This window comes from Oenanthe melanoleuca, chromosome 1 (genome assembly GCF_029582105.1).
Source record: "Oenanthe melanoleuca isolate GR-GAL-2019-014 chromosome 1, OMel1.0, whole genome shotgun sequence".
Taxonomy (NCBI): domain Eukaryota; kingdom Metazoa; phylum Chordata; class Aves; order Passeriformes; family Muscicapidae; genus Oenanthe; species Oenanthe melanoleuca.
Window position 1 is genome coordinate 79,370,366 of NC_079333.1, and position 25,880 is coordinate 79,396,245.

Here is a 25,880-nt window from a genome sequence, read left to right on the forward strand (position 1 = left end):
GCAGTTATGAGACTAGAAACAGACAATTATGTTCTTGCCATGGACACTTCCTGAATATTTCTATTTCATTTTTATCTTCATATTTTCATTCAAAAACTTTTAGCTAGTGGAGTTCTGTAAAGCTTTTAAGTTCTCATAACTTCTACCTGAATAGAAATTCTAAAAAGTATATGTACTTGTATATATCATCAAAAATTATTTGAGATGGCTCTTCTGTTAACAGTTAAGCACTTTATGAACACTGGATTGTTTAGGAGTAAATAGTTAATACCAACAAGGAAACAATCCTTAATTTTGGCTAGTAAAAGCTATGTGTTCTAAAATAAATTTTCTGTCTTTTTCCTCATTGGCCTTCAAGAGGGAGAAAAGCACAAAAAGATGGGAAGATTAGCTACGCTGATTTTGTCTGGTTTTTGATATCTGAAGAGGACAAGAAAACACCAACTAGGTAAGAATGAATTTGTTTCAGCAGAAATAAAGACTGACAGTTTTTCCAGTCCTTAAATGGGGACCACTGATGAACAGCTGCAACTCTAATGGAAGAAGCTAAACTATAAAAACATGAGTGGAAAACTGGCCCAGTTCTTTGCAGTGTCCTTGTTTATCAGTGTCTCCTGTTGTTGTAGCTGTAGAAGTCTATTTTAATGACTTTAAAGAGGCTAATTCAATGTAATTGTTTCATAAATTGTGTGCGGCCTATTTATGAACAGAGCCATATATTAAGGACGTTGCAGCTGTTTCATGATGCCAGTGCCTTTGGGAAGCTGTGCAGCTACTATTAGCTGTATGGTACTGATAAGAAACCATCATGTGACATGTCACTAGCTTGTTCAGTATGGGAACATACCCAAATACTGAAGTTTTCATGAACAATTCAATCTTTCATTGTCTCCCTTCAATTTTTTTTTTTAATGTAAGACTATGTGTTTTAGTCTTCTCCTTCACACCATTAACAAATGTTTTCAAATGCAATAATGAGTGGCCTAACAAATACCAGCAATTCTTACCACATTAAGTGGTGTTTAATTACTTTCCACGGATTAGTGGAATGCACTCTTAAGTCTAGTTTTGCCTTTGAAACAGGCAACATGAATTCTTGAAATTCTGTAGTAAGTTTGTCTCTCTGGTGTTAATGACTGAATTTCAGCATTGAATACTGGTTCCGCTGCATGGATCTTGATGGGGATGGTGCTTTGTCTATGTATGAGTTGGAATATTTTTATGAAGAACAGTGCCAAAAATTAGATAACATGGCCATAGAACCTTTGCCATTTGAAGACTGTCTTTGCCAGATGCTGGATCTTGTAAAGCCACAACATGAAGGTAATAAATTCCTTTTCCATCTATAACTTCTGTTTCTCTGGACTTAGGAGTTAGTGCAGCCTTAAGAGCACTTGGTTGGACATATCAATAAAATGCCTTGAAATAAAATGTCTTTTCACTGAAGTCTGTTAAAACTTAATAATCGATCTTCCAACAGCAGGCAGGCATTCTTTCCATACTAAAATTTAATATGTTGCTTTGAAATTCCTTGTCAGCTTTCATTTTGTGCTTGTTGCCACATTTAGTCTTAAGTAAAACCTTGACACTATCTAGCTGAGGTGAGCCTCTCAGGAATACCTCTTGATGGTTCACCCATTTCTCACCTCTTCCAGTGCTCATTTAATTGAGTTTCTCTGGAGGGAACAGTTTTTGTCTCTTAGACCAGTATTGACTTATTTTACATTACAAGCCTAAGCTGCCCTTAGGAAATTCATGACAAGATGCTTAAAATTAACAGAATAATAACTTGTTCTGAGTTTTTGGCTATTTTTTACACCCATTTCAACTCTCCTGGACTTGCATTCTACTCTCCCGTATTTGACATTGTATCATCTTTAGCTGATGAAACTTCAGTTTACATTTTATATCTGAAAAAACCTTAAGAAGTGAGCATGATGCTCTATACAATTATGGTTAGACAACCAATTAGTAAATGCTTATTGCCCACTTTCTTTCTAGTATTAAGAATATTTAAATTACAAGAAACTTAATTTTTTTAAGACACTTGTCATTTATTGGGATGTGGTTTTTGCATGCTGAGAGAATTGAAATGGCTCAAAACTAGAACTTGCTAGTTCTAAAGCTTGATATTCTTATTTAAACAAGTTTAAATGGATTTGCTTAGTGAAAACTCATCTCTAAAGGCAGATTGAAAAATTGTAAATGAAAAAGGAATATTAAGTGTTATTCATGTGATAGCTCCATCCCTGCTATCAGTGGAAGGAAGTCATAGACTAACATTGTGTAATGCATGGGGGCTAGGGGCATTTAAAATGAAACAAGGCAAGCTTTGAGAAGCACATTTATGTTAAATGGTTGCTCACAATCACCTCCTGAGCTCAGTAGTTCCCTTCTAGTCTTATGTTATGCTTCTGAAAGGCATTTATAATAATACTTCTGTTCTGCATTTAAAATGAAACAAGATTGATTTATCTCCTCTATATCATGAGGATGATAAAAGAAGGCTATCAAACATAACCAAGATGAGTTATTCAGGGTAACTAAAATGAAAGCCAGTTGAGAATGGTTGATTTTTGTTTTTTAGTAAAAACTGAATTATGTTTAAAAGGTGGATCAAGAAAAATCTTTTTTTTTTTCTAATACAAAAAACTAGCAGTGTAAACTGATGTTTCACTTTGTCACTTTGAAACAAAAGAAGACAATTTCATAAAGTCATGGTTAAACTGTGATACAGTTTCTGTAGAATGCTCTGTGTACAAAAAAGCAAACTTTAATTTCTGGATATCTGAATTATTTACTTAAATTTTACTCCTGTTTTGTTGGTGTTTGAGAGACCGTGGTAGTCATCTACATGAGCATTATGTGTCTAAGCTCCCATTGCAATAAAGGGAAACTGGAGAGAAAATCAATGAACCAAATATAGGAGTTTAAGTTAAACTGGGAGCTTATGTAACTAGGATTCAAATCATTTGCTTGGTTGTGAAGGAGAGCTGCTGCCACTTGAAATGGCGCAGTGCACCAGACATCTGTGTGGGTCTGACAGATACGGCACAGGTGCCACGGGGGATTGTGTCCTTCTGGAGCACCAGCTACGAGCCAGGCACAACACACAACACACTGGAGCCCTTCATGACAGATGCAAGCGTGGCAACCATGTACAAATGGCATTTGGATTTTGCTTCCCTGTGATTTCCTTGAGTTACACTTTGTTAGAGGCTGGGACAGTAGGCTGAGGAAATACTGTTCAAAGTCTGGCTTTTATTGAACTTTTCCACAGCATCTTCAGTTAGCTCCTATTTGATTAACAATGGAAGATTCTCTATTCCAGGTGAATCAATAAAGGGGAGTTTTAAGGAAAGTCATCTGTCCTTCCTTGTGTATCTCATATTTTTTAGCCTTTCTGCAGAAGCTTCAATATTCAGCTTTGAAATAGGGTAACATTTCTGAGCAACCTGACAAATATTTCTAATGCTTAACACATCCATTGATTTGAGTCTTTAAAGTATCACACTATAAAAATCAAACAAAACACCTCTGAGCATTTAGCTTTCCTCTCAAGCAGTAAATATTGATCAGACTGGACAAGTGTGGCAACCCTGACTGTATGAAAATATCATCTGTATGAAGCATAGTCACACACTGTCATCTCTGTCATACATTTGTCTGCTCAAGTCAGGGAAGAGAGTGCTGCTGCCATAGGAGATTCCTACCTGCTACCCAAGCACTCCATGGAAAAGAATGGCTAACTCACTAGAGATTTCTCTCTGTTGAGGAAGCTTAAACTAATACCCTAAATGATTTTTAATAGGTAAGTGAGGTAGACTGCATCTCACTCCGACGTACTGACAGGCTGTGGGATATGACAACCACAGCAAGGAAAAAAATCTGAACCATTTGAAAGTTTTGTACACTTTGAAGGACACATCTCTAGGTGTGTATTTCATCTGTTTGCATCTATCCCATTGCACTAAGGATCAGTGACAAATGTTGAGCAGCAACGATAGAGTAATGATAATGTATCTTTTGGTTCCTCCACTTTTGAGAAAAGTTAATTTCAGCTCTAATAATTTTATCTCTAATTATCTTATAATCTTCTTTACAGGAAAAATTACTCTGCATGATTTAAAGCGATGTAAGTTGACAAATGTGTTCTTTGATACTTTTTTCAACATTGAAAAATACCTTGACCATGAACAGAAGGATCAGTTTTCTATGTTGCGGGTGAGTATGAAGCTTTAGAAGTCTTTATAGCTACATGCTTAGCAATTAATGCTGTTTTGTATAACATGCAATGTGATTGTTTAGGATGGTGAAGGTGAAAGTCAAGAAGTCTCTGACTGGGAGAAATATGCTGCTGAAGAGTATGATATCTTGGTAGCAGAAGAGGCAGCAAGTGACCAGTGGAATGATGGGTAAGAATGCAGCAAGACAGTTGATATTAATCTTCTCTACTAAAGTAGAGCCTCACCACTGCTATAATTCATTTAAACAGAATAGCACATCCTTCTCAAAAATATGCAATTAATGGTGTATGAGACTACCAAGTACACATGTGTGAAACTCTTATTCTAGAATATGCATCTCTTTTTACAAGCCCTTGTTTTTAAATCTGTAACTTAGTGAATTGAACCTTCAGATGACTTTTGTTTTCTGTTTAGATCAAGGGTGAACTCAAGGGAGAAACCCAAATATTTTCGTGTTCATAGTAGATTCTTAGTATTTAACTCTTCCCTATGCCTTTCTCTGAAAGGAGCACATAATGCCTTTGTTTAAAGCAGTTTTAAAGAACTGCAGTATCTAAAGCTCATTCACTGCACAGTCCTGTTAAGTAGATGGAAAAAAACGTGTGATGAAATTCAGTAGTGCTTGGGAAGACATGCATGAACCTGAGTCACCCTAACCCAGGAAATGGTCAGTTTTGTACTCTGCTACCATAAATCTCCACATAGACTTCATGGGTTTTTAAAAAGCTATGAATTATAGATTGATTCCACCTAAAGTGTTGAAGCTAACCTTTTTTGAGTATCAGCCTTCACTGGCTTGCATTAGTAATGAAACTTACATTTCATTAGCCATCTATTCATCTGCATCAGCAGCAGGTGGTTATCAATAATTTCTGGGTTAACAGCTGGGTTTTGCTTTCTAGCATCTGCTTAAAAGCATAGTTGCTATCACTTCCCAGGGCTTGTGCACATGTCAGTAAGACCCTCAATCCAGTATCTCTTCTCTTTTATCATACCTACTGCAGTTGTATTTTGTTCTTCCTAACTAAGCCTATCTTCAGCTTTCTTGAAAAGAACTTGAAAGATTTCTGGCCAGTACTTAGTCTTGCATTTGACTATTTCTAGCCTATAAGTACTCCACTGGAGCAGTGTGTGCTTTGAATCCTTTTGGTAGAGCTGCCTTTCACACTGGAAAAGTTTGGCATGTGATAGGAGAGTAAGCTAACTTAAATTCAGGGAATTATTATGGAACCCTGGTGGTGTTCTGGTTATGTTTCTGTATTATAAAATATTGGAAAGTATGCTCTTCCTACAGCTGCCTTGTTAGGCACATATTTAGGCACTCCCTGGTATCGTTAGACTCTTTAATTTTCTTTTTTTTTTTTTTGTCTGCTTCTAGGTATGAAGCAGAACTGAATCCTGTAGACCATCAGAAGGCTAGTATTCTAAAGTATCAAATGGAGAAAAGACCATTTTTTGAAATGCCTTCCCATCTGGCTGATGTAGACTTGGATGAATATGACTATGATGAGGTTTTTGAGTAGAGATTACTTATGGTCAGCACTTGCAGAAGAGAAGGGACAGTCTGCAGCAGGTCTGCTACACACTGATATGTTTCAGTGGTGTTTGTTTCCAGGAAGTCAGCTTAGTTTTGTGCTAAAAATATCTAATCACTACACTACCTTTTAAGTAAAAGAAGTGCATTTATATGGAATGATGAGATTTTTGTATTTATTCAATAGTTTATCGTTTGTAAAATAGATTAAAATATTTATTTACAGATGTTGCATAATTCCTTTTTGGAAGAATAACAATATTTGACTTAAGAGAAAAGTAATCTACTGTTTTTAAGAGAACTGTATAATTCTCTTGAAGTTGATGTGTGGTGCACTGACCATCTCCATCTCACCTGTGAACAGGTATTTTTGTCCTGGTATGGGAGGTAAAGAGACAATTTACACCTGCAATGTGCTCGTGCTCATAGATGACCTCTTTTAGGTTTTATGCCTTGGCAAGGAAGAGACATGAGGATGAGTGCACAGTTCAGCACTCATTTACAAGTAGAGTTTTGTTTGACAAGCTGTGCATATCAAGTAAAATACACTAAAGTCAACCCCCAAGACAAGTTGGTTTTTTTCTCTGTGTAGTCCTTGTTTGCCCCAACTTTAATTTTGCATGCGCTTTTAAACTTCAGTCTTTTCGTTGATGTTAATCATAAAAGAGATTATTTAACAATGAAGTCTGAGTGTTCATACTTGATCCAAAATGGGTTAATTCATGCAGAAGGAACCAATTTTTTTTTAAATCCTTTGTATAAATGTTACTTGATCAGTAATGTGCACTAATTTGTTGTGGGCATTCAGTGCTTTTGTCTGTCCTCCCCTTTGCTTGTTTGCTATTGACACATTCCATGGATATTCATCAGTGTCACAGCAGCTTGAAATTGTTGCCTCACTCTTAACTGTTAAGCAGGTTTTGTTGGGAAAAAATGTACAAAAAGATGTAAGTTATTTTTTTGGTTGCAGTGTAGATCTTTTAAAATGTTTAAAAAAACATGTTTGTATTTTCAAATAAAGATTTTCATACATGTAATTTAACATGTTCTAATTTTTACACACTGCACACAATTCATCTCTTACTACTAAAGAACACAGGTATGCAGTCTGGTTGGGTCATTACAAGCTGCATCTGCAAAGCAATCAGCTTCTAGCATGTTTTTCTTCCCACAGGAGTACCCCACTCCAGGCAGGGGGAGTTACTAATGGAACCTGAGAGCCACATTATGTGGGGAGTGGTACCTCCCTTGTGTCAGCCTGCACACACCCAACTATCACAAGGAAAATCATGGAGTCACTGTGGCCACTTCCCTGTGCCCAATACCTGGGCAAGAGCCATGGCTTTCACTTCCTTCTTCATAGGAACTCCCTACTCAGCCTGTGGAATAACACAAGTGCAAAGGTCAGCACACACTGCTGCCCTTCTTTCTCCAGACACGGTGTGGGAGCATCACTTACACAGTACCAGTGGATAGCAATAGTTCTGTAGTTTATTTTACACAGTTACAATCCAAAATATATATATATGTATATATATATAAAAAATAAAGCTGATATGATTACTAAAATGTACAATTCCAGGGAGCAGTGAGAAGGGTCAGTGAAAGCAGCCCACACTCCCCAGCCTCCTGCCACTGAAACACTCTTCAGTGAAGATCATTTGCAAATTCTTAATGCAAAAAAACCCCTATTTTTGAATGGCCATATTTACAGTCTATTTACATTGTCTTTTCAGGCTTTTTCTAAGTAAACCCTACATGATCACTGTATGAAAAGGACTTCTTCCAGAGGAAAATAGTCAGCTGGTCCACTCTTTCTTTCTTTGCTACTTTGAAGCCTTGACACAAGTTTCCCAGGAGGAACATGTCCTGATGCTTACAGACCTCTAACCACATTTCTCTAAGTGATGCAATTTAGAAATACTTTCAGTTGATTGATCCAGGTTTTCCCATTTTACAGGCAGCAAATGGCACTTGCCATCACCCAGCAGGTGCCAATATTCACAGTTGAGCCAGGCTCCTTTCTCCCCTGCGCTGGGTGCAAGGAAACTTGTAGATCTCCATTTGGTTATCTCAAGTGGTGAAGAACACAGGCAGCAGAGCACTGCCCTCACATACTTCAAACAAGCTTGTCTTGTCTCACCTGGTTCACAGTGTCTTTGACTCAGTGTTTGTCAACACCCTGACTCCAATTCTTCAGCTGCGAGCTTTTCCAAGGCAGCATCAAGGACCAGGATGCAGGTGAGTAATGATGCTCAGAATACTCAGCCCTAGAACTGCAGCAGCCACCAGTAACACCCACAGCCAGCAATGCTGAGCCACAGTGCTACAAACTGGTTCTGGGTGGATGCCCATGGGCACAGAGATAACTGGATCCATGTCTCCTGCCACCTCAGTTGATGCTCTCACACCACATTGACAAGTTAAATAATTTGCAGAAAAAACGTAGCTTGTGCTTCACTTCTGTTCATCCTCTCAGTGCCTTAACTGTCCTACATCACAAGAAAAGAAGAGGTTAAGTCAGTCCTCTACTATGCAGGAGACACCATGTAGGAGCTCATAAGGAATCTGAGTAACAGTGTAGCACCTCACCGTTTAACAGCTTAGCCATAGAGCCAGCTCTTACAAAGAACTACAGCTTCCACTAAAGGAAAGAAGCATTTCCATACCCTAAAAAGCCCAGAAAAGGCACTAAAGGGAAGTAGTGCAATTTCTGTATGGCTTTGATCTTTGTCCCGGAGTTAAATTCTTTTATTATCTATCTATCTAGTAGGAGCTGCTTTAAGTACATGGGCCAAACTGTCTACATTTTTACATGCATAAGACTGAAAGAAAAGGTAGAAGTCCCTTTTTTTTTTCCTTCTAGTCTTCTTTAAAAATAAAGGCCCACTATATGTTTGGCTGAATTTTACAGCAAGAACTCATTGAAAAAGACAAAAATCATGCAAAGTCTGAATGTGGTTGCTGGATCCCAGATAATCAGAGTCACTGGAAATCAAGGGGTTGCCTGACTCACTGCAAAAATACTGTGCCAAACAGTGAGTTATGTTCTGAAGTGCAAAGACCAGGAGGAAATACAGGAGAAAAACCTGAAGGAACTTCTCAGCCCCCTGTAGTGGCTGACATAGAAACCTTGAGGGGGCAGAAGGTTGAGATTAGCTGCAGCACAGGAAAAATCAGGGCCTTTCTTTCCCCCCCAACCCTTTCCTTGTACAGTCATTCCATAAGACCCTGCTGTACAACAACCTGTCTGAGTCTTGGCAATCCACTGGCCCAAAGGGCTAAAAGTCCTTCCCTGCTGCAAGGATCCAGTCCAGGGCTGAGCTGAAACCCAGGCACACAGCTGCAGCTCTGCCAAACTTGGATCCCAAAGGCAATCAGTGCCCATGAGACAATCCCCTGGCTATGCTGGTTGCCACTCCAAGCTCACAGTGGTCTCATGCTTCCCTTCAAATCCCCAGTTTGTTTGGGGACAATTTGATCTGCCCAACAGCCTTGACTGGAAAAGGGCAGGAAACATGGGATACTCCAGCAAGAGCCCAAGGCTGTCCAGTGATCAGACACATTCTGAATCTTTCAATCCAAAGATCATAATGCAAATACCATTTCTGAAGCAGATATGCCCTGCAGGCCATGCAGCAGTGCCATCTTTGCAATGTGTCAGTAACACAAAGCAACTGCAGCAAATGGCTTTTAATAAGGAAGCTTCACAGAATGGGAAAAATGTATCCTAAGTGACATTCAATCCTTATGACTGACCTAAGGAAGCCTAGATGCTACAATAAAGATTGCCTCTAAAATGCAGATCGAGCTGAAGGAGGAAACTACAGTTGCATCTGGAAAGGAAAGAGGGCATCCCTCTTTTCTCATCCTGAAAAGGGCCACAAAAGAGCAACTCCCTTTGCTCCAACACTGCTACCCAGGAGACTGACTTGACATTCACCCACCTCAACTACAGCTGTCTTCAGAGCTGGAAAACCAGCCAGAATTACCTGGTCTGTACCAACAACATCTACATCTTCAATTGTGTCTTCTGCTGGGCCCTCCTCAGAGACATCTTCTGTCTTAACTTCATCTTTGCTGGAAACGAAAAACAAACCAAACAATAGCTAAGTCTTGAGAAATGTCATAACAGAGGCTGCACATGGCACAAGTGTGCTTAAGGCAGTGTATTTCACATAGTAAGATCTGCTGCTGATATCCATGGAAGGTAGCCGAAAGTTACTGGCCCAGAGGAATTTTCAATAAAGTAGTTCAGAAACAAAACGCTGATTTAAGCAGGGGCTACCTTCATGTTTAATAATTTTTTGTTCTATTTTACTTGTATTAACCAGGTACATTTAACAAGAGTCCCAAAACCTGGAAAAGTATGCATCTTCCCAGGATTTGTGTTTCACCTTTTAACTTACTAATAGGGGAAATGGCATCTAACACCTCAATAAATTACCTGAATTAAAGGAAAATCCTACAACTTAGAACTTTGGTTGCTCAAAAGTAGATTCTAGATTCCCTATTTCTGCAACACCTTTCTCACACCCAAGTTGTGTGGGGTTTCACTTGGGTATGTCTGCATGCTGCACACCAACACTTCTCTAAAAGAATGCCACCTAGTAGTTAATAGCAGATCTTCAGAGACAAGAATCATCTTTCATTTCCAGAGATGCAGAAAACACTTATTGTCTGGCTGCAGCCAACAGCCTGAGTGTAACCAACACCACAGATCTCCAGTCTGGACACAGGAAGTGGGACAGGGAATTTTCCTCCATCCTCATCTTTTTTTTCTGCACACTTGATATTACTCCAAGAAGGCACAGAAACCCTGTGACAGTGGCAGGACAAAGCAGCAAATGTAGACATTGGACTAAAAATCTCAACCTGTCCTTGGGACACAGCCCTTAAGAAAGACAGGAGGGGCACAAACCCTTAGCTCATGAAGTATTACAAAAAACAGAGGGTGGACAGAGAGACCACAAGTGTCAATGCCAGAACAGGTGAAGGAGCTTGGAAGACATTGAACTCTCACCAGTATTTTCTACGCAGCCCTCCTGGAGAAAGGAATGGCAAATGTTCCTGCAAGCACATCTCTTGAGATTTCAGCCTCTTTCTGCTTTTCCCTACTGCAGAGGGAAGCTGGGAGGCACACTGCTGTTCTGGGGCTTTGCTTGCTGCTTCAGTCTGGCTGGTTTCAGGCAAAGACCCTGCAACAGAGAGGGAACACAGTCATTCTTCAGCCTCACCCTCAGAGGTCTTGAGATGGACATTTCCAGTATGTTCCCCACAGCAGTGAAACAATCGGGCCAACCTCAAAAGGACATCTGGAGCAAAGCATTCCTTTATTGAAGGAGACAGCTAAAAGCCACTTAAAAGAAAATCCATTTCATTTGCCCACTGGTCATTTTTGCAATCTAGATTTATGAACTTGGCCCTGGTCCATAACTGCTATCAGTACTGCTGAGTCTATATAATGCTCAAGAAAGGAGGGCCTTTGGGGACACAAAGGAACAAGGTCTCTACAGGCAAGCCACTGAAAAGAAGATTTATAAGAAAGAAACTAAAGGACACTGTGGAGAAATTTCCTTTCCTCCACATACAACTGCACATGTCCATAACACTTAGCATTTTTATTAGCAATTGTTTTCATAATGGCTTTATTATATTTTAACTAAGTCCCACCATATCCATGCAGTGAATACTTCATTACAGATTGGCAGTCCATGAATGCTGCCAAAGCCTGGATGCAGCCCATCTAAGTATAATTCTTTAAGGTAGGAATATAATCTTACAGGCTCCCTAGAAATTCAACAGAGAGAAAAACCCTAGAAGATGATTTGGCCCAGATAATCTGGCCTGAAGATCTGAATTGACTTCTGGAAATATCTCTCCTGTCTCAATTATCTACAGGGCCTAAAGCAACAATGCCATTAAGTTAACGATGAAAAGCAATCAACCAAGTCTCAGTGGCTCAGACAAATGCCAGATGTTAGTATGCAGCAGAATTCAGATAATCTTGAATTCTCCTCACTCGGAGTCCTCAGCCCAACCTTACTGCTATTGAGTGATCAAGGGACCTTTAACAACAACAAAGCTGAAGGCAAAAACCCCAGTTCAAACTGGGCAGTCCACAACATCCAACACACTGTGGTACTGTACTGCTAGTGCAAAGCATGAAATACATTTTAGCATCTGCAAATTTGCTACAGCAAAGCAAAATAGCAAATAGAGCAGTTTTGCCAGACAGACAAAGAAAATACAGCTGATCAAGAAATGGGAAGTTTTCGTACCATTAGATAATTTCCTTTTAAAAGAAGGTGTCTTAGATGAACCCATGGGGGGCCACTCTCCCAAACTGCCACGGACAGAGGTCTCCTCATCTTCATTTGCCAATAAAGAGTTTCTGTACCAGACCAAGGGCTGCCATTCATCTCCTCTGCAGGACAGTGGCTCTGTTATGTACCTCTGTAAGTAACTGTACCTAGGACAAAAACACAAGCAAGCATAAGGAAACTCACTATCCTTCCCTTCAATATCTGGGGCAGGCATTGCAAGAAAGGATTTTCACTTTACTCTCCAAAGGTGAAAACAGAACTGTTGAAGAGAGGGCACTGTTTTTCTCTGAAATACCTGACACCTCTGAAATATCTGTTTAAAATGCAAAAGTCTTCAAAGCTAAAAGAGTGCTTGAATTTTTACCATTAGAAACAACACAAGATCCACAGAAATTAAAAAATTACATCAGCTTCCATGAAGAGTTTAATGTGCAGGGAAAGTCTGCCAATTGCTGCTGCCAGTAGCAACCTGAACAGAGCAGAATTCTGTGAGAATTCATCTCTCCTGGTGACCTTTTCTGCCTCATGGACTGCAACACAAAGAAGATCCCAGGCAAGAGATGCTCCTTGTGATTCAGTAGTACAGGAAATAGTACAGGTCAGGCAATGGGGGTTTTATACTATGAATGCCTGTTCTGCCAAAATTAAAAACAAGAACAACCAATTAAACTATTTTTCTATATTATCAGCTCAAATTCAATCCAATTCTCTCACTAAAATGTCAAGTGTGTGCAAGAAACAGTTAACTGCACTGCAGTTGTGACAACACATGGGATGTGAGAAACATTGTCTCAAATCCCTGTTCTGATTCAGTCCAGAGATTTGACACTGGGCTTTCCTAAATCCCAGGTGAAGCTACCAACCTTTCCTGGAGACAAAAATGCATTCTTCTAACACTCTATTTGAAAAACAAGACATTTCCAACAAAGTCTTTCTGACCCATTCCTACTTAATAACCATAAGAAAAGAAAACCAAAGTCTGACTCAGGATTAGAAACTGGATATTCACCACATTTCACCTACAGTTCATCACTTTAAAATCAAGCCCAGTGTTGTTAAAACAGACCTCACCTTAGCAAATACCAGGAGTGACAGTTTTAACACCAGGCTGTGCAACATATTTTTTTTTTTTTTTTTTTATTAGGAGAGTGGCCTGGAAAATATCAGACGTTTCATTTGCTTTGCAAAACAAGAAAACCAGTGCTGAGAGGAGGTCAGGGTGAGCACTAACTCTGAAACAATTAGAGTCCTGGACTCTGGGGGCCCCAGGGATCAAGAAACCCTGGTAAAGGAATTTGTTGGTTTCAAACAAGCACGTATTGTAACTACAGTTTCAGGATCTAATCCAACTGCTATCAATGTCAATGAAAAGACTCCTACTGATTCAGGAATCAGGCCCTTCATGCTGCTTGCTATTCAGCAATTCATTTCTTGTGTGCATTTTGTGGCACAGAGCAATTGACAAGCCAGGTATTTTACTTGCTACAGCCTGGGCAATTAGAGGGGAGAGGGTAAAGTCCATATACTTTGATGGTATTGAAATATAGTCCTTTCTAACAAATGCCCATATTCTGTATCTCATCTGTTAAGGTACATTCACATATGTTAACATACAGACCTGGACATCAATCCCATGATTAATAAGAAAAATGAAAATAACCAGATGTTTGTTTCTCAAAGTTCATGTTGACCTAAAACATTCCATCCAATAATTTATGATGGAGCTAAACCTAAATATTTCTAAGAGGAAATATAATCTCCAGCCTCTGCAAGGCACTTTAGGCCTCCCAGAATAGAAACTGTTATTCTAGAAACATAGTATGAACATTCTTGTGGATAAATTGCAATTTCCCTTCTAGTGAATTTTATTGTTTCCCATTTGTTCCCAGCAGCAGAGGGAAGGCCCAAAGCAGTAAGAACTGAAGTCAAGTGCATTCCCTGCTAAGTTCTGTTATTTCCCACAAAATTTTTCCATGAATAAACCTACCTGAAAGTATTGAATGTATCTGATACATTCAGGAATATACTTCCAAAATATATCCTCTGTTCAAGAGGTTTAATATAGTCCTAGGAAAAATAACAGGATTTTGCTTTGATCTGCCCCATCAACAATTAAATGTTTTCCTCTTAATTTTAGTTTAATTAAAACTAAAATAAAGCTTAATTAAGTTTAAAAATAAGTTTAGTTTAATTGAAGTTTAATTAAAAACTACTCCCAGGAGGTAAATGAAAGGGCAGTTTTTCAAGGATGGTTTAACAGAAAACTAATTCTTGCATGGGTATCAGTACAGATGCTTACAGCTCTTTAAAATACAGACAACATGGACAGAGTTATACTGTCCAAACTGGGGCCTGGAGCACTCTCCCTATGAAGACAGGCTGAGGGAGTTTGGTTATTCAGCCTGGAGAAGAGAAGGCTTTGGGGAGGACTTAGAGCACCTTCTAGCACCTAACAGGAGCTGGCAAGAGAGCTGGAGAGGGACTTTCTATAAGGGCATGTAGAGATAGGACAAGGCTTTCAATGGCTTTAAACTGAGCATGAGTTTAGATTAGATATTAAGAAGAAATTCTTGACTGTGACTATGGTGAGGTACTGGAACAGGCTGCCCAGAGCAGCTCTGGACTCCCCATCCCGGGAAGTGTTCAAGGCCAGGTTGGATGAGGCTTTGAGCAACCTGGTTTAGTAGAAAGTGTTCCTCCCCATGGCAGGGTGGTTGGGACTAGATGATCCTTGAGGTCCTATGGATTCTGTGGAAACCAATTTTAGCAGCAGATCTCAAAGATTCTCATCTGAGAAAAATGCAAGAATAGCAAATGAAGTTATCCGTATCCATAGATTATCCACTTTAGGTTTCTCAGAGTCTGTAATCAGTGTATGTTGACTATTTTTCTTCTACATTTTGCATTCCAAATTTGAATCAATTTTTAAAATGAATTGTCTGTGTTGATGGCAATCATTAATAAATTGTGCCATGTGAAGTAACAGGAAAATAGACATTTTACTATTCTTGACCCATGTTACATAAAACCCGATGATTCCCATGAAAGCTATCCTCCAATGTAAGACAAAGTGGCACAGGAACAAGCAAGTTATGCAGAGCTCAGAAAGATATGACTGTTGGTTTTCTTCCATGTCTGCTGACTTCCTCTAAAAAGTAAAACTTTTCTTGTCATGTACTGGAGTGATTTGCTCAGAAATGCAAAAAGGCAGATGTGTCTTACTGTCCTATGTCTTCAAATATGCTTTCAGAAAAATGGAAATAACTTTATTAAGTAACTTTAGTTACAGTATCTGTAACTAAAATACTGAAGTGCAGAGATCCAGATCCAAAACGAGCAGCACTGACTAAGGAAGTAATACTAAAGGTCAAATAGAAGGAAGAATGTAACTTCTGTCTCAAAAATGATCAGAGCTGAGGCAGGTGAAGAAGGGAATAAGATACACACTCACACATCTCTCCATTCAGGTGTATAATACCTCACTGATGCCAAAAGAAGGCTATCACTCTCAAAGCATTAAATGCAAATATTTAAACCACTGTAAAAACATGGGTCCACTGGATCAGGGCATAATTCAGTGTAAATAGTAAATTCCTGGATTTAAATATCTATATTATGAAGAGTGTCACATACATTTCTATTCCATATATTTTCCGTGGAATCCACATAATTGAGGCCTGAAGCTGTGGAAATAGATAATTACAAAATAATTATCTGTGCATTATTTCTTCCACAATCTTGATTTACTTTTCTGTTCAGAAAAGCATTCCAGCCACTTCACTAACCAGTCAAGTCACAAATCTTTTCCACCAAATTAAGAGCCCTTCCTTTAGAAGAATTGCCATATGTGGCCACAACTATGTGTAAGAAAAATCTAGAATGCTTATTGCACATACAATCTGAAATAGCTACTACTACAAAATTCAACAAGGGTGTCTCAAACTAACAGCCTGAGGGGCAGACTGATTTCAGAGGTTCTCTGAAGAGCCTTTGAGCAAATTCTGCCACACTGAAGTTCAAGTGTCCTTTGTACAGGGATACACAAATCACAAACTGTGTATGATGGTGTACAAGAATTTAACTTACACTAGTCTTTTGTCTGGCTTTAGCAGCTTGTTGGAAAACTCACTGATGATTAACAGAAAGCTCAAGTTAGGAGGCAAGCATTTTCCATCTACTCCAGTAGCTCCTTGAAAAGCAAATTCAATCCCTTCCCTATTGAAAGAAAAACAGAAAAGAACAGAGTAATAAAACAGATAAAACAGATACCTAACAAAAGCTATGACCATGGACAACATGATGTTACATGGCACATACTTGTGTATCATGGCTATAGATTCTCTAGATTTCACTTGGTCCCAACCAAATGTTAGTGAAAAGCGACGAGCAAGTTCTTTGATGTTTGCAAAGGAAGGAGAGGAGAAGTCCACACCACTACTGCTGTCTTGGCTTTCTGCATGTGTCTGAAACAGCTGCAAGAGAAGTCTCAGGTAAGCAAACACAGGTAATCCTACAGGCAAACAAAGCACCAGGTGGACAGAGACAGGCACAGCAAGCAACAGTCACCTCACACAGACAGAAGCCTTACAGAAGAGCAGGTAAGTCATGTGCTTCTGAAGCACTGCATGGAACAACAAGGAACTGGCACAAAGGACACTGTTGTGCTCGTAAGACAGGCACAAACAAAAAATAAAAATAAAAAATGATGAGAACTGATTAGTGAAGATGATGGTCCCTCTGACCTCATCTTCTCTTGGGTCTTCTGAACCAAGCCCCAGAGGCCCAATTTGCCTGAGATGCTTTCAGAGTAGCACAGTGCAGATACAAAGCTGCAAGTCTGGCAGCACCATAGTCCAATTTCAGAGAGTACAGGTAGGTCAAAAGCACATCTTGAGCACAATTAACTGTGCTCTGGGGTTTTTTTTCTAATAGAATATGGAAATAGCTTGTTCTTGTCAACCTGTTAACTTTCAAGGTCAAGCAAAGGCCAAAAAGGGCCTGTTGTCTATGTGATACCTAAACACAAAGTCCTGACTATGTCAGCAGAATATATGTAGCCAAATGCTGCTTGGACTCCTCTGAGCTCAGATTTCAAGGGCTGGTTCACAGATCTAAGCCCCCGGCAATGTGTGTGAAATAAGCAAAGCTCATGTGTCAGTATCCCCGGGAGGAGTCTGCTCTCTGGATTACAGCAGGACTCCAGGCTAGAAGCAGCTCTGGCCACGGGCAGAGCTGGCAAAAGCAGCTGCTAAAATAGCTAACTGGCTATCAGTCAGCAGCTGCAAGCCCCAGTAACTGAGACCCTTCAGAAGAGATGCAACTCACTTTCCTCCTGGAAAAAAAAAAAAAAAAAAAAAAAAAAGCTGAAAACTGACCAGACACAGGCAGAACCATGGTTCCTCAGATTCAGAAGGAATTAAGGTAGTCCATAAAACACAGCATAATATCCTTAACATTTGTTAAGCTTAAGAGACTCTGTGTCCCAAGAAACACTTCATAATCTCACATCAGTTCTAACATACTGTGTTCTTGAAGATTAAAAACACCAAAAAATCGTGGACAAAACACCTTTTAAAATAAATGTAATATTTGACAGGAGTTTTAATTATGACATGCAAAAAACAACATACATATAGAAAGTGCAGGAAAGGAAGTAATTTCTGTCACTAGGTTTTCTAATGATTTTGAATAATTATGGCACGGGAGGTAAAAATCTTCACTGTGAATACAGCTACCTCTTGCTTCAATCTTAACCTTACCTGCTGCAGACAGAGAATCAATGTCTTGGCACTCTGAATTTTGTTGTTGTACCTCGTCTTGCTTAACGTTTCTTTAATTATGTCTCCAAAATCATTGTAGGTCTATTAACAGCAACAAAACAATTGAGAGTTATCATTCCCCTTCTTTAGCACTGGGAGTACACAAACCACATGACTGTTCAAGTGATACAAGAAGTTCCTAAAACACTCCCAATATCAGAACACGGAAGTTAGAAGATGAAAACTGCACCTTTTATAATATTTAGTATGTAAAGCAAATGGTATGCTCCTTTAAGAGTAATGTGAGGATCAAAGTACTGAAATTGTCAAGTATTAGCAGCTAATTTATTGTCAGTTCTTAATTCATAATTAACTGTAATTCTTTAAAAAGAGCAAAGCCTCATCAGGAGACAGAGTTTTCTGTACTATACCAATGCTTGTCAATGAAGCAAAGAACAATGTTCATATTCATATTTCCAAAGTTCTGCCAGTTGACTCAAGGAAAATGTTCACTCAGATGTTCATGGCCCTCCTGAAACCCCCTTCAGAGTGGCTGGAGCTCTACTAAATCCTGGTCATCTAAACCCTGAGACTCATGTGAAATGCAGGCACCTGCATACACACTCTATGAGCTGCATGAATTAAGCCGACCACTTCAGTGTGAGAACCTCAGTGGATGAATCACTCTCCAGCCATAAACTGCTGCTCTGCAGTGGCCTCTCTGGAGAAGCTGAGGAGCAGATGTCCAGACAGACATGTCCTCTCCTCAATTTCCAGCTGCTTTGTCTGCAGTAAGATACCTCTGTGGAACCAAGAGAGATCTGCCCCACTCCTGCTTGATTTTATAGCCGTTTTGTGATTATTCCAGGACTGTGAGCAATAGCACTATTAACACCCTATCTTTCACAAACACTGGAGACACTTTCAAAAACTAAAATGCACTGATAGGAAAAACAACCTTATCTAAAACATTACCTTCACATAATACTTATAGATCTCAGCAGCTGCTGTCATCTCTACCACATTATACACTATTAACTTGCAATAGGCTGCCAGAAGACTCCGCTTTTTGTGCAAGTCATCAAGTTTGCAAGTTTCATCCTTTCCCTCTTCTGTCAGATCTAGGGAAACAAAAGCATTGAAGCTTTGTTCTATTACTTTTTTCAAGGTATCTTAGTTTAAATGACCAACTTTTACCTAAATAGCACAGACTCAGCTGTTCAGTAACAGATGCCAGCGCTCATTGCTGTGTACATCAGAAAATAAAGGTTGATTCCCACTTCAAACCTGCAGCTGATAACAATGAAAACAGTCTTCTTCCACAGTCTCCCACTCTGATCTTCATAGGACTTTGGCATTTCTACTAGTCAGAATCTCCAAGTACAACACTGCTCACAGCTACAGAACAGAACCACCAAGTAGAATAAAAGGCACAAACACACCAAATGAAAGGGACCAGAAAAACTGTAACCACATTTTTTTTCCTGGAATAAAACAGATGGTAGAAAAGTAGCACATAACTCATTGGAAACTCTACAAAAGTTGTCTCACATTGTCAGCAAGAGTTCAAATTAAATTCTCCAAGTGCTTATCAACAAGAGTGAAAGGAAGAAAGTCACTTAATAGCATTAAGAACATATTAAGCATCTGGAACGTGTGCTAGTTACTAGCTGGATAACTCATGGGAAACAGATACTCTTAAGAGTATTCCAACAGTGTTACAAAGGTGCTTGGGGGGAGTTTCTTGCAACAGGAGAGCCAAGACACACTCTTTCCTGCTGCACATGCAAGCTATCAGCTACCAAAAGACTTCAGTCTCTGACCTATAATTTTGATGTGAACTGTTTCTGCTTCTAGAATGACTGTGGGCCTGGAAACAAACATAAGGCAAATGACTGATCAGAAGTATCTGAAAGTTAGAGTTCGAAATGAAACAGCTGCCAGCTGTGCACACAGATAAGCACATATTGCATCACAAAATCACTTGTTCAGGAAGGAATCTGCAATAGGATGACAGGAATCCTTTGTGGGGAGAACTGAGAATTTGAAGGTATCACAGAATAAAGGCTTGAAACAGATCTCGGGCCATCTAACCCAAGGCTCAATTTTACCAGTTTCAGATACATAACAAACAACGTGAAACATAACCTGCTTCAATAACTCCCACAACTAGGATACTACAACCTACTTGTGCAATCCTTTTTACTGTATCTTTACTAATTCAGATTCTCTTATTGTCTCCCTGTTGCAATTTTGGCCGTGCAATGTTGCCCATCAGTGGTTCTTGCATATACACCATGACGTAAGGAAATGTGGTGCCCAAAACTGAACAGAGAACTCCATCTGAACAGCTAAAGGACAAGAGTTAGACAGACAAATCTAGAATAATGCTTGCATTTTCAAAGCATGGCACTTGAACTCGTCCTCAGAATCACAATCAACAATCTATTTTCAAAACCCTCCCAAAAGAATCCAGCCTTCATAATTACAACTTCAGTACAGCATCCAAATGTGTTTGAAAAAAGGCAGTAGAGCAACAAATACTATTTCCCAGTGGACTGAGAGCAGCCCTGAGGAAAAGGATTTCAGGGTGTTGGCTGATAAGAAGCTCAGCAAGACCCAGCAATGTGTGCTCACAGCCCAAAAAAGCCAGCTGTGTCCTGGGGTGCATCCAAACCAGCATGGGCAGCAGGGCAAGGCTGGTGATTCTGCCCCTCTACTCTGCTCTGGCGAGACTTCAGCAGGAGTGCTGTGCCCAGCCCTGAGGTCTTCAGCATAAGAAGGACGTGGATCTGCTGGAGTGAGTCCAGAGGAGGGCCATGAAGATGCTCAGAGGGCTGGAGCACATTGCCTATGAAAACAGGTGAAGAGAGCTGGGGTTCTTCCACCTGGAGAAGGGAAGGTTCTGAGGAGACCCTGTAGCACCTTCAACTACCTGAACGAGGCCAACAAGAGAGGTGGAAAAGGACTTCTTGCAACAGCATGTAGTGATACAAAAGGGAATGGCTTTAAACTGACAGAGGGCATATTTATTTCTTATACCTATGGAAGAAATTCTTGACTGTGGTGATGGTGAGACACTGAAACAGACTGCCTAGAGAAGCTGTGGATGCCCCATTCCATGTTCAAAGCAAGCTAGATGGGGCTTTGGGCAACCTTGCCTAGTGGAAGGTGTGTCTGTCCATGGCAGAGGTGTTTGCAACTATGATGATCATTAAGGTCCCTTCCAACCCAAACCAGTCTATAATTCTGTGAAATCTGCCCCACAGCCCAAAATCAAAATCCACTGGTTCTTTACTCTGATGGTTTAGAAGGATCAATGCACTGAAACACTGCAACATTGCAAGGCCTTCCTCTAATACTATCATCTGGACCACAGAAGTCAGTCCACCAAACACTTTTACTCGCCCAGCCCTGCTTTACTTCAGCCCTTTTCATCATACAGGTAAATTGGCATCTGTATTCTGTGGTTAATCTGCAGTTCTTACAGATAAAAGAATTACAGGTTTTTTGTGGCCCAACCAGAAAAAAACCAAAGCAACTCACGAAAGAAAGGCCAGCCCTTTTTCGTGATACACTGCAGATGACAAATGATACAAAAGTGGTAGATTGTTTCTCCAGTGAAGAAGACAACTAACCTTTCTTTTCTTCTTCTTCGTCCACAAAAACGTGTTCCTTGATAAACGAAAACAGTTTTTCCTGAAGTGATATGTTAGGAAGATAACCTAGAAGTCCAACTGCTTCTTCGTTATTATTTGAATCCAGGTGACTCAAAATCAGTAACCAGTCACAGAGTATCAGGAAGGTCTGTACCAAGCAAAGAAGGATTTAAAGACCATGTTACTTTTCGTGCCAATTCTGCTTTGCATTTCCATCAAACACAAGCAATTTTCCATCCCACTTCTTCCTTGCAAACTAAGTATTTCTCTTTGTCTCAGCTGTGGTGAAATGCTCCAGCTAAATCCTTAAAAACCTTGTACCTTAGGATGAAGTGTATACAAGTATCATGCACAAATACCACCTAAAGATTTCAAAATTTCTATGGGCAAGAAGAGCTGTATTATATTGAAATAGCCTTCTTTTAACACATGAACCACTGGACAATTTCTCCATTTCTTTAAGTAATATTCATAGCAAAACATTAATGAAGCAGTGATAGCAACCAGTACACTGACAGGTCGAGTCAGAAAACACAATGATTTTCATTCAGATTGAGGCCTTGATTCTGCAGATGGGCTCATGCAGACACAAATCTATGCTTGACTAAAGCACTAACTTGTAGCATTTTAACTAACATAACTTTAGTTTCTATTTAAAATAAATAGTTGAAGACTGAGGTGGTTTTTGTCTTATTTCTCTGCTAAGAAACAAAAACATAGCAAAAATTTAACAGAATGAAACACCAGTTTGAAAAAAAAAAAAAACACAGGTATTTAAATGATAGAAAAACACAAACCTTTTCTCTTACATCTTTTTCCTTATGGTGAAGGAAGCATGTGCAAATCTGATTGAAACGTCTCAGCTCCCTTCTTAGTGGAAAAAGAGTCTCCTAAAAACACATTTAGGAAAAACAAAAGGACCAATATGTTAAGAGACTATAATTCAACACAGAATTACAGAAAAAACAACAGTTGCATCCTTCTTCTACTCATATTATTCACTTAAGATAGCACAGCTGATGACATGATGAAAGAAGCTGGCATTTCACAGAACAGCTTACTAGCCATGAACAACTGCATCTGTCACAGCTGCTGATGCCATTGCAATTCAGCAAGTCACAAACTCTTTGTTTCTCCATCTGTAGGGAAGGCAGCATGTATTCTCTTATTCACTTCATCTTATCTGTATAAAGCAGTGATAACAATGGAAGTAGAGTCCTAAAAACCTCTGGTTCATCCCACCTAAAGTTCAGTGTGCACTGCCTTCAGTAGTTGGCTTTCTGCCCTCCTCCCCTAATGATTACAAATGCAACAGAGTTCACATTTGGCACTCAGAAACTTAAGACACCACTCTTTGTTAAAATGAATCCAGCATGGGAGACTATTTGATTTGCCCAAAACCACACAAGAGATTTTCTGATCCTCCACCAGGTCCCAGCTGCACTGAGCTCTGAGCTGTCAGTGTAAAAGGAATGCCCTTACAAGAGAGCCAAATTTCATGCTATGCAGCTCTACATTTGTAAGAAAAGGGATCCATCTCAGGACTTGCTGAGGAGAACCAAGTGAGAGGGAGCACATTGCCTTAACACTGATAGGGGAGGAGCAAGGGGGAAACAACAGAGCTGCTGTCCAGGATTTTTTTTTTCTTTTTGCTCTTGGAACTTCTCTATCTGCCAACATCCAGATTTGGCCCTGCAGAGTGGGCCGTCACATCTGCATCCAATCAAAATCTGCTCCCATATGAAAGGCCAAATTAAAAAATGTGCTGCCCCATTACCAAGTCGAGTTAACTGTGTCTGGAATGAAAGGCAGAACACGTTGGAGCAGTGAGAGATGTGGACATCCACGCAGGCATGGAATGGGACGGGAATAGGCAGTGAATCAGTGGCCAAATGGGTAACTCCCAGCTAGCATTTCTCACACAAATGTCCATGTCAGCACCCTGTCCTGCATGCACAGGAGCACCAGGGAAGGGGACAGAATGACAAAGCAGCACTCAGTGGAGTTAGAAGCCATCATGAAGAGGAGCCCCACAGGGTACACATTCACTCATGAAACAAAACATAAAAGAGTTTTCCCTTCTGCTGTCTTAAAATAGACTTTCTTCTAAAATACCTGCTAGAGCTTGGTACTTTATAAATTATGAAAGTAAATAGTCAATCAATGAGAAAATTACCACTTTCCTCAACCTTTCTGACACTCATATGTACGTAAATCAAGAAAATAAAAAAAGAAACAGAGCTACAGAATGCCCTGGAGTTTCCATTGAATATTCTTTGTTGCTTAAAACAAGAAAACAACAAACTCTTTGGCAGTGAGACAAGCTCCTTATCTCCATCAAGCCCTAGGAATTTGATGCACATGTTTTGCAGTAAAAATAGCAGTGAACCATTGTTCCTGCACAGACTGGAAAGCACACAGAGTTTAAAAGAAAAAAAAAAGAGAAGAAGATAGAGAGAAAATTCCTCCATTCAATTCAGTTTCCTCAAGAAAATAGACAACGTATCTTCTTATAAGCTTGCTTTTTCGAGAAATCTCAGAACAGGAAAATTAGCTTCAACTTCTATAAGCACAACTCTGGTTTTCAAAATTACATCTGTGACCAACCTTGGGAGAATTTTCTGAAACTTCAGCTAGTTGCCACAGGAGAGAAAAATATGTGCACTGGAGAGCTGGTAGGATAATCTGCAAATAAAAACACATGTCCTTTATTTACATGAAAGGCTCAGCAGCAAAAAGCTTAGGACTAAACAAAGCATTCAAGCCTGACATTCTGCATGCTGCTTGCCTGAACTCTTCCCAGTTGTATTTAGATCCTTAAAATAAATTTAACAGGTTTACATTTACAAGCAAGCTGAGAAACTTCATCACTAAGGTGCTGCTTCTGCAGAACTTCTCTGACATCTTGATGAGTTCAAGGGAAAGCAATCCACATATCAAAAAGTGTGTTCCCAGAGGCTCACTTTAGCCTAGCTCCTTGGGATTTCTTTGAAGCCTTTGATGAAAGGCAGACTCCTCCAGAGGCCAGTTCCAGAGTGGAAGCCAAACCCTGGTGCTCTGATGCTCCATCTAAAGGGGTCCACATCTGCCCACTGGCTGCAGGCTCTCTCTACTCAAATAAACTTCACTCCTTGCCAAAAACCCCCCCCAAGTTCTCTCCTGCAAACAGGGGCTGGTTAGCATTCATAACTGCTGAAGTATTTCACCTTGCAATCCTAGAACACACAACTCCATCTTCACACCATGTTTGAGGTGAGGCAACTAGATAACCCAAAGGCTGCAGCTGAGATAACTGGTAATTATAAAATACTACAAGAGTCAGCATGTAAGCAACAGATCCAAAGTATTCCAATTTCTGCTTACATGCAATCTAAAAGGGGTTCCTCATGCTCCAAACAATTTCAGATGTACTGAAACTGAGACTGTGCAATCACAGGAAGTACTGAACATGACAAAGGATCAATCCAGATGTCAGATGATTATCTGAAATATCTCCAACATTAATTAATATAAAGGCATGAATTTACAAATTCCAACAACATTATACCAAAGACAGCATCAATTTCCCAGATTGAGAAACAGACACAGTATCTTCCTGTCTCACAGAACATTTAATACTTTGTATTTCTTTGTGCTTTCATCAAGAAAAACATTTTTCAATGTTAAATATTAACTACTCACCAGAACAGGTAAACTGCCATGTTCCATTTCAAACATCAGGAACCTTAAAGTCTTCTCATACAGATTCCACTTGGTGAGATCATGGGCACTGAAGGTGAAAAAGAAATAATAATGATACACTAAGCAAGAAAGGAAGACTCACCTGATCAAACAGTTTAAATGTATCCTATTTTTTGCCTTCATATGATATATAGCAATAACATTAAACAACTAAATATTAATTATAAGGGGAAAAAATTAGTTTTTTATCATCTAACACTGCAGTCTTTAGACCACAGCTTTACAGTCTGTATTCCTATCACAAAACTGCAGTGCTATGAGGAGATGAAAAAGAAGCTTGAGTTCTGTATCTTTTGCTATACTTCATGCATACTCTTTAAATGCCCAAAAATGTCTAAAGAACAATTTCCTCAGCCCATTCTAAGAGACTGTTTCTAATAGTCTTGAGTATTCTCAACTCAAGAATACCTGAGTATTCTCTCTGCAAAACCAGAGTAGCCCCAGCACACTGGACAGGTAAAGACATATTGAGAAGAAGGCCCAACCCCCTTCCCCAACCTCTGTACTATCTTGCATGACAATTTACCAGTCTCTGGAGAACCAAGGTTTTGAGAAATCATCTCTTAACAAAAGACAATCAGATAAACTAAAAATAAAGAGTTCATTACACCTGC

The 25,880-nt window shown here is 39.6% G+C and overlaps 2 protein-coding genes across 5 annotated transcripts in view; one reads left to right on the plus strand and one right to left on the minus strand.

The window, feature by feature from the left end:
• PPP2R3B (protein phosphatase 2 regulatory subunit B''beta) overlaps nt 1-6,818 on the plus strand; it is a 46,152-nt gene extending 39,334 nt beyond the window's left edge. For all 3 annotated transcript variants that reach the window (XM_056488622.1, XM_056488703.1, XM_056488789.1), the window contains 5 exons: nt 359-448; nt 1,148-1,323; nt 4,106-4,224; nt 4,309-4,415; nt 5,626-6,818. In XM_056488622.1, the coding sequence (XP_056344597.1) occupies nt 359-448; nt 1,148-1,323; nt 4,106-4,224; nt 4,309-4,415; nt 5,626-5,770 (637 nt within the window). In that variant the 3' untranslated portion in view covers nt 5,771-6,818. The remainder of the gene's footprint in view (nt 1-358; nt 449-1,147; nt 1,324-4,105; nt 4,225-4,308; nt 4,416-5,625) is intronic.
• Nucleotides 6,819-7,254: 436 nt separating this feature from the next.
• The window catches only part of LOC130251611 (cohesin subunit SA-2-like), a 54,095-nt gene continuing 35,469 nt past the window's right edge, over nt 7,255-25,880 (minus strand). The window contains exons 22-33 of one of the 2 annotated variants that reach the window (XM_056488507.1): nt 25,207-25,294; nt 24,133-24,210; nt 22,323-22,415; nt 21,505-21,673; nt 18,842-18,987; nt 17,867-17,968; nt 16,425-16,579; nt 16,194-16,322; nt 12,063-12,253; nt 10,805-10,979; nt 9,774-9,861; nt 7,255-8,273 (exon numbers count right to left, since the gene is read on the minus strand). In XM_056488507.1, coding sequence (XP_056344482.1) covers nt 8,265-8,273; nt 9,774-9,861; nt 10,805-10,979; nt 12,063-12,253; nt 16,194-16,322; nt 16,425-16,579; nt 17,867-17,968; nt 18,842-18,987; nt 21,505-21,673; nt 22,323-22,415; nt 24,133-24,210; nt 25,207-25,294 — 1,423 coding nt within the window. In that variant the 3' untranslated portion in view covers nt 7,255-8,264. Of the gene's footprint in view, nt 8,274-9,728; nt 9,862-10,804; nt 10,980-12,062; nt 12,254-16,193; nt 16,323-16,424; nt 16,580-17,866; nt 17,969-18,841; nt 18,988-21,504; nt 21,674-22,322; nt 22,416-24,132; nt 24,211-25,206; nt 25,295-25,880 lie in introns of both variants that reach the window. The other variant, XM_056488424.1, reaches the window with a different exon arrangement.